This window comes from Cebus imitator, unplaced genomic scaffold (genome assembly GCF_001604975.1).
Source record: "Cebus imitator isolate Cc_AM_T3 unplaced genomic scaffold, Cebus_imitator-1.0 Scaffold136, whole genome shotgun sequence".
NCBI lineage: Eukaryota > Metazoa > Chordata > Mammalia > Primates > Cebidae > Cebus > Cebus imitator.
In genome coordinates, this window is record NW_016107451.1 from 2,196,242 (window position 1) to 2,203,535 (window position 7,294).

The 7,294-nt window shown below is 56.7% G+C and overlaps 1 protein-coding gene across 18 annotated transcripts in view; it reads right to left on the reverse strand.

Moving 5' to 3' along the window:
• Positions 1–7,294, reverse strand: part of PTPRF (protein tyrosine phosphatase receptor type F) — a 92,946-nt gene that overhangs the window by 72,124 nt on the left and 13,528 nt on the right. For 17 of the 18 annotated variants that reach the window (XM_017541709.1, XM_017541706.2, XM_017541702.1 and 14 more), the window contains exon 3: positions 6,467–6,602. In XM_017541709.1, the coding sequence (XP_017397198.1) occupies positions 6,467–6,557 (91 nt within the window). In that variant the 5' untranslated portion in view covers positions 6,558–6,602. Of the gene's footprint in view, positions 1–6,466; positions 6,603–7,294 lie in introns of those variants that run through there. The other variant, XM_017541716.2, reaches the window with a different exon arrangement.

Genomic DNA, 7,294 nt, shown 5'->3' on the forward strand with positions numbered 1-7,294 from the left:
CAATTCCAATGAGGTAGGTGGTATTATTATCCCCATTTAAGAGATGGGGAAACAGAGGCTCAGAGGGTGAAATGACTGACAAATCAGAGTGATGTGGGAGTGGAGCCAGGGTTTGATCCAGGCGTCTAACTCCTAAGCTCACCTCCGGCCTTCCCTGGAGGGAGGCCTTGGGACTGACTGATTATGCTCTTAGAGTGCCTAGGGCAAGGCTCAGGCAGCCAGCTCAGAGAGGCTGTGGGGGCCAGAAAGACAAGGGGACACCACAGAAAGGCCAGAACCCCCCAGCATGCCTTGCCCTTCCGGAGTGCCCTCCTGTAGTCGGGAGGCTCCAGGCTGTCTGCAAAGTTGGCCTCTCAGACATGACTCTCCCACTCAGGCCCCACTGGGGAGGTGTCTCCTGCCCCTCTCCCCCTGCTGACTTGAAGCCCTCCACAGAGCAGCTCAGGGTTCTCCATCTTCGCTGCCACACCCTAGTCCAGATGCTACCTTCCACTGATGGGCACCCCACTGGCCCAATGCAGGATCCCCTGCCTCCAGGCTTGCACCATGCCTCCCATCTGTTCTCTACTCATCGTCCAGAGTAAGGTGACAGACTCCCTCGACACCCTGCCCTCATCAAAACCCTCCAAAGGCCTTCCAAGTCACTCTCAAAACAAGACCGAATACCTATTACTGTAGACAAAGCCACCGGGTCTGATCCAGCTGCTCTCCCCAGAGCCCCAGCTTTGGCTCCTCTCAAGCAGCAATGCAGTGTTCCCTGCAGCCACAGGGCCTTTGCATAAGCTGCTGCTTGTGCCAACCTCCACCAAACCCTCTTAACTCCCATTTACCCTTCTGCTCACCATTTAAATATTACTGCCTCGGAAAACCCCCTACCCCCAACTCATCAGCTCAGCTCCTGGTTTGAAACTCCCCGGTAACTCCTTTGCCTCCCACAGCACTGCTCCTAGCTTGTTAGGTACCAGCTGAGCTTTTATAACTTTCACTTACGGTTTATTATGTACACGTGTGAGGTTATTACTTTTTGCACATTTTTGGTTGATTAATGGCTGCTTCCCCTCCTAGAACATAACCTGGGCAGGGCAGATACCATGCTTGTTTGGTTTCCTGTCCCAGTGTCTGACCCAGTTTCTGGCACCCAGGGGTGCAGATTTAAAGAAAGACCGAACAGCGGAGCTGAGGAGGAAGAGGACTTCGGCCCCTGCTACACCAGGTGAGAGAAACCCCGGAGAGAACGTGCCCCTCCAGCTCCTGCCGGGACGTGCAGTGGCAGAAACCGGGAGGCTGGAACCTGCTGAACCAGAATGGCCGGGCGAGTGCGCCTGGAGGCGGGGCGGGGCGGGGCCTCCACTCCACACAAAGAAGCCAGAGGAGACGCTGGGGAGGAGAGCCAGGTGTGGGTCACCGGCGGCCAGGAAGGGGGAGGGCCCGAGAGCCGTGGGAGGCTGGGCTCTGCCCAACGCCTGGGGCTATTGAGGAGGCTGAACAACTCCCCTCCCTTGGAGGTTGGAGGGGAGCCCGTAACCTGCCCGCCCACCCGACATACTCTGCCAGGCTGGCCCAGTGCAGCCCAGGGGGCCGGGCAGGCAGGCCCCGCCCCTCAACCAGGCCTCGCCCGCAGCTTCCCTCCAATCCACCTCTAACCACAGGACACAGCCCCAGAGACGAGGCGTTGCCCCTTTTGTTCAGCAGAGGATCTTTGGGGAGTACAGATCTGACCGCACCTCTCCTCAGCTACCAACAGGCCTGATGCTCCTCTCTACGCTCCCCTCGGAAATGTGCTCCTCCTAAGCTCTCAGGCTCACTGTTCTTTAGTCTTTTTTTTTTTTTTTTTTTTTTTTGAGAGGGGGTCTCAGTTTGCCACCCAGGTTGGAGTGCAGTGGCATGATCTTGGCTCACTGTAAACTCTGCCTCCATCTCCTCTCAAGCAATCCTCCCACCTCAGCCTCCCGAGTGGCTGGTATCACAGGCGCTCACCACCATGCCTGGCTAATTTTTTGTATTTTTGGTAGAGACAGGGTTTCACCATGTTGCCCAGGCTGGTCTCAAACTCCTGAGCTCAAGTGATCCACGTGCCTTGGCCTTCCAAAGTGCTGGGATTACAGGTGTGAGCCACCACACCCGGCTTTACTCTTTCAACAAGTATTTTTTGAGCACCTACTATAGCATAAGCCCGGCACTGTGCAGAGCACACAGCTTGGACCCACCACCCAGGCCACCCTGACTGCGCAGGCCCACAGGCTCCTCCCTGCTTTTGTGCCTGCCTACCCCAGCCCCTCTCAAATGTACCACCGCACCAAGCTGCTGTGGGAGCCTGCTCTGTGTCTCATGACTGGAGGTGCTGGGGCTTCCCATCCCAGCACTGATCACATCCCAGTGTCAGGTCCCAAGCCACTTTGACTACTGAGCCCAGTGCCTGACTCACATCAGGTGTTCAGTAAGGGAATGAACACAACTTCTGAGATGGGGTCAACAGGGTGTCCCTAGAGCACACCAGGAGGGACTTTCTGCCAGTTACCCACTGCCAACTGGCCTGACACCCCACGAGAGCATGCCCCCTTCTCGACACACACAGTGGTCATGGGCCGCACAGCCCTTTGAACACAGCTCCCACTGGTATGCCCAGCAACATTCTTGGGCCACCAAGCCCATGTAAGGTAGGAGAAAGTGGCCTAAGAAAGAAGTAAGTGGAACTGGCTGAAGGAGGGGACTACACACCTCCTAGGGAGGCTGTAGGGGTCCAGCCCCAGGGACAGTCAAACTGGGCCACTGCCAAGGCTCTTATGTGGAGAGACTGACTGATATTCTGTGCCTTTCCCGTGGAGTACACATACACATGTACACAAAGAGAACACGGAGGCAGAGGGCAGACACAGGGCAGTGAGGGCTGGTGAGGGCAGGGCAGGAAGCTTCTGGAGAGGCAGATCTCCCGGCTCTGAGCAGCTTAACGAGCTGGGACTCAGTGAGCTCCTGTAACTGCTCCTGGTGCTGCCTGGAGCCCACTCAGAGACAGGCCTGGTTCCCAGGGACAGAGCGAGAGCCCTAGGTCATGGCCTCAGATAAGGGGAGCACACACTAGGTTCCAGGCTCCTGGTCCATGTGACCTCAACTAACCTTTCCAAGTAGGAGTGCTTATCCCCACTGTGCAATAGGAAAACAGTCCTGGAGAGAGAAAGCAACGGAATCTGCTGGAAGTCCCACAGGGAGCAGAGTCTAGATAGGCCCCCCCATAGAAGGAAGGGGAGAGCACCACAGATCCCATGTGCTCCAAAGGCTCTGGGGAGGAGGGAAATGACACAACAGATACACGCCCAGCTCCTCAGACCTCTGCCCACCTCTAACTACCTACCCCTCCAGCCAGCGGGCATACTGCTCTGGGCTCCTAGGATTCTGGGTAACTGGGCCAAAACCAGGGTCTCACTCCCACCTGGTCCTGGGACCCCACCTCTGTCCCATGCTATCAGGTTCTCACCGTGGGTCTCCCATTAAGTCCATAGAGAAGGCCAGGCACATTCCTGCTTCTTCCTCCCAACCCCACCTCATTGGGCAATATCCCCCCCATCAGCAAAGGTCCACTCATCCTCCAGGGAGCCTCCCAACTCCCCTCTTAAGATGCTTCCGCCATGGCCTGTGTCAGTGCCACCCACCCAGCACACCCTATGGTCCGTGCTCACAACCCTGTGCCTCCACACTGCAGGTCCTCTCTGAAGGCAGGCACCCAACACGCACTTGAGATCAGCAAACACCTCTGCCCTGGCTCAGGACACCTCTGGCCCCACAACCTCCCCTCCTGAGAAGCCACGAAGCCCCAGCTGGGGAAGCTGCGCTGTGGGAGATCCAGCCCCAGTGCATGCCCAGATCTCTACTGGAGCTGCTGTGGCACTGCTGCTGGGACCTCTGGACTAACTCTTGGCAGCTGCTTCTCCACCCCCTTCTCTCCACTTCCCTCAGAGGCCAGGGCCCCCATTCATTTGTCTCGTTAAGAGGCCTATTGAAACACATTTGTCCTCTCCGTGCTTCACTGCCCCAGCAGTCAATTCTCTGGGGTGCCTACCGTACGGTCCGCAGCTGCCCTGTCCATGTATGGCCGCTTGGCCCTGACTAGAAGTCACCCAAGCTCAGCCCGAGCTTGGCCACAGTGCAGGGACAGATCCAAAAGTATGTGCAGTGTAAGACAGGCCCGGGGGATAGACCCTGGCTCCTGGGGCTCAGTCACCATGACCCCCAGCCCAGGCTCTGTCCCATGGCTCTCTGCCTGGGAGAAAGACTGAGTCCCCCGAATCCCCACCTGGATGAGGCAGGATTTCAGCTTCTTCAGCTGCTTTCTACCTTCAAGATCTGGTCTTTGGGCTTTGGTTCCTAAGAAGCCAGCATGGAGGTTCTTGATTTTGCTTTAAAAACTGTTCTGCCTTGCCCTTACCAATTCCTACCGAGAATTGGTGAACCACTGAGAGAAGTCAGCATGGCGGGTGTGTGGGGGGCAGGGACAGCCAGGGATGAGGTTGACAGAGGCTTGATAATGCAGAGCCTAGAGGAGGGTTAGACCCTGGGGGCCAGAGGGAATGAAGCATTCTAAACTGAGGAGTAACATGATGATGTTTTCACCTTGTGACATGACTCTTCCTTTGGAATGCAGAATGGATTAGGAAGGAAAAGACTGGAGGCAGGGTTAACTGTCAGGAGGCTGTTGCGTGCAAAAGCCCAAGCAAGAGCTGAGGGTGGCTTGGATGAAGGCGGCAGAGAGAAGTGGATGCATTCCAAAGATATTCAGAAGGTAGAAGCAACGGAACTTGGTGATGGATTCGATGTGGGATATGAAGGAGGGAGGAGGCTGGAGGAGGCCCAGCTTCTGACTTGGGTGACCAGGTGGGTGGTAATGCCTTTCACGGGAGGAACACGGGAAGACAGCAGGCTGGGGGATGAGAGTGAGGGGTACAGGTTGGGGTGTGTTGGGTCTGAGGCAGAAGGAAAAGGACAGCTCTTCTCCGAGGAAGTGTTATCTGTTGAAGCCCAGCTGGACCATCCTCCTCCCACCCTGGAGCTCCTGTCTGAAGGCCCTGAGAGTGTCCGGGGTGGGGGTGGACAGCAAGGACAGTACTTATGTCCAAGAGCTACTGACCACACCTGGACAAGCCTTCACCTTCCTGCCAACTACCTGGGTCACACTTGACAGGGCTTTCTACTCCAACCTGCCCATGCAGGCTCCAGCCAGGCCTGGAGATCCCCTGCCCCACTTCCCCATGTGATTCCCCACTGGTCTTCTTCCTTGCTCTCACCTGCCCAGCCCTCTCTTTGGCACCTGGTGCTCCCATGACCCTTCTCCTTTCCCTTCTAGCTCCACCTAGGACCCAGCACCTGAGGACAAAGGGAGGGGCCACACCAGTCCCACCCCACTCCAGAATCACCCCACTCTGAATAATTAATGAGCCATTGAGCCATTAGGAAAAAGAGCCCTGGTGGGGCAAGGGAAGAGATCTGTGCCCACAGATACAGAGGCAAGTTGGGAAGCTCTATGGCCTGCTGACCCATGGACTGACCCCGGGGTTGGCCCTGGATCACCCCTGGGTTCTGGACAGGCCAGGAACGGCCCCTTCCCCCAGGGACCTTGGATCAGACCTCGCCCCTCCTCCTCAGCCTGCAGATTGGCTAAATGTGCCCTGTGCCCCGCCTCCCACCAGTAACCAAGCAGTGGTAACCATGGTGATGGGGCGGGCTGAGGCCAGTCTCAGAGTGCCAGGCAGGGGGAAGGGCAGCAGGAAAGGGACCAAAGTTCAGAGTTGGATCTGGATGGGGACAATTCCACCCCACTCCAACACAAATACACACAGAGGGGCATTGCTCAGCTTCCTGCCGGCCAAACACAATCTTCTCCCCATCTCTAGGGCTGAGGAGCTGGGGTTGGGGGGATGCTCCTTTGCCTAGAAGGTCCCCATGAAAGGAGAAGGAGGGGCTCAGATACCCACACTTGGATCCTGAGGGTCCAGCCTAGGGGAAGGCCTATTGGTGGTTCCTGCTTTTGACCCTCCCTGGACCTATGGACACACCTGGCATCCTGGACACACATCCACATGCATGCCCTGTGTGCCACCCCCCCATTGCCATGCCGCCCCCTGGCTGTAGCTCACACTGTGCCTTCAGCACAGATCTGCAACATTGAACACAGCATACACACGGGCACATCAATCACACAGTGACCACATGAATCCAGAATAGGTCTCACCCCAGCCCCAAAAGACAGGGTCACAATTCGACTGCCCCGCTCTGTTGCCTAAAGATGCTCTTAAGTACCCAGATATTCCTTAGAAAGAGACTCTCCAAGCAGTGGGGCTCTCTAGGTCAGAAGGTCTAAAGGGTTTCCGGCCATTCTGTCTCTCCCAGTAGCTGGTCTGTCCCCATCCTGGAGTGCTGCTGGGAAGGATGCCACCTTTCAAGCTGGGAGATCTGCACCTTGAGGGGTCAGACTTACTGTCACCATGGGCGCCTGCTACCAAACCAAGCATCACCAGTGCAGGTACAAGGGGTACCATCGTCCTCCCTGGGGCTGGCTCGGGGGCCATCCAGGGCTCTAGCTCCACAGCCAGCCACAGCCCAGGACAATCAACCTGTAATGGAGAGAAGGGCAGAGCCAGTTAGCTAGTAGTCACCAGTGTCCCTAATGCCCACCCCTGCTGCTTCCTGACCCCCACTCATCCTCACTGACTATCCAGAGCCTAGTTCAACACAACCCCCCCACTTGGACTGTGCAATGACCACCTAGACCTTCTGACCCCAGTGGCCACCTAAGTTCCTCACTGATTTCCCAACACCCATAAGGACAGCCCAACAGTCACACTGGAGGCAGAAAGAGTGCAGGAGGCCTTCAGGCCATTCTCTAAACCTGAGTAGGGGGCACACGGAGCAGCTGAGACCAGAGGATGTATAGTGTGCTCCATTCCAGACCTTGAGCTCCAACTCAGCTCCATAAGAGGACACAGAAACAGGGTCAGAGAGACACTTAGGTGGGACAGAGGACAGAGAGACAAGACAGAGACAGAGCTGGGCGCGGTGGCTCAAGCCTGTAATCCCAGCACTTTGGGAGGCCGAGGTGGGTGGATCACGAGGTCAAGAGATCGAGACTATCCTGGTCAACATGGTGAAACCCCGTCTCTACTAAAAAATACAAAAAATCAGCAGGGCATGGTGGCGCTTGCTTGTAATCCCATCTACTCAGGAGGCTGAGGCAGGAGAATTGCCTGAACCCAGGAGGCGGAGGTTGCGGTGAGCCGAGATCGCGCCATTGCACTCCAGCCTGGGT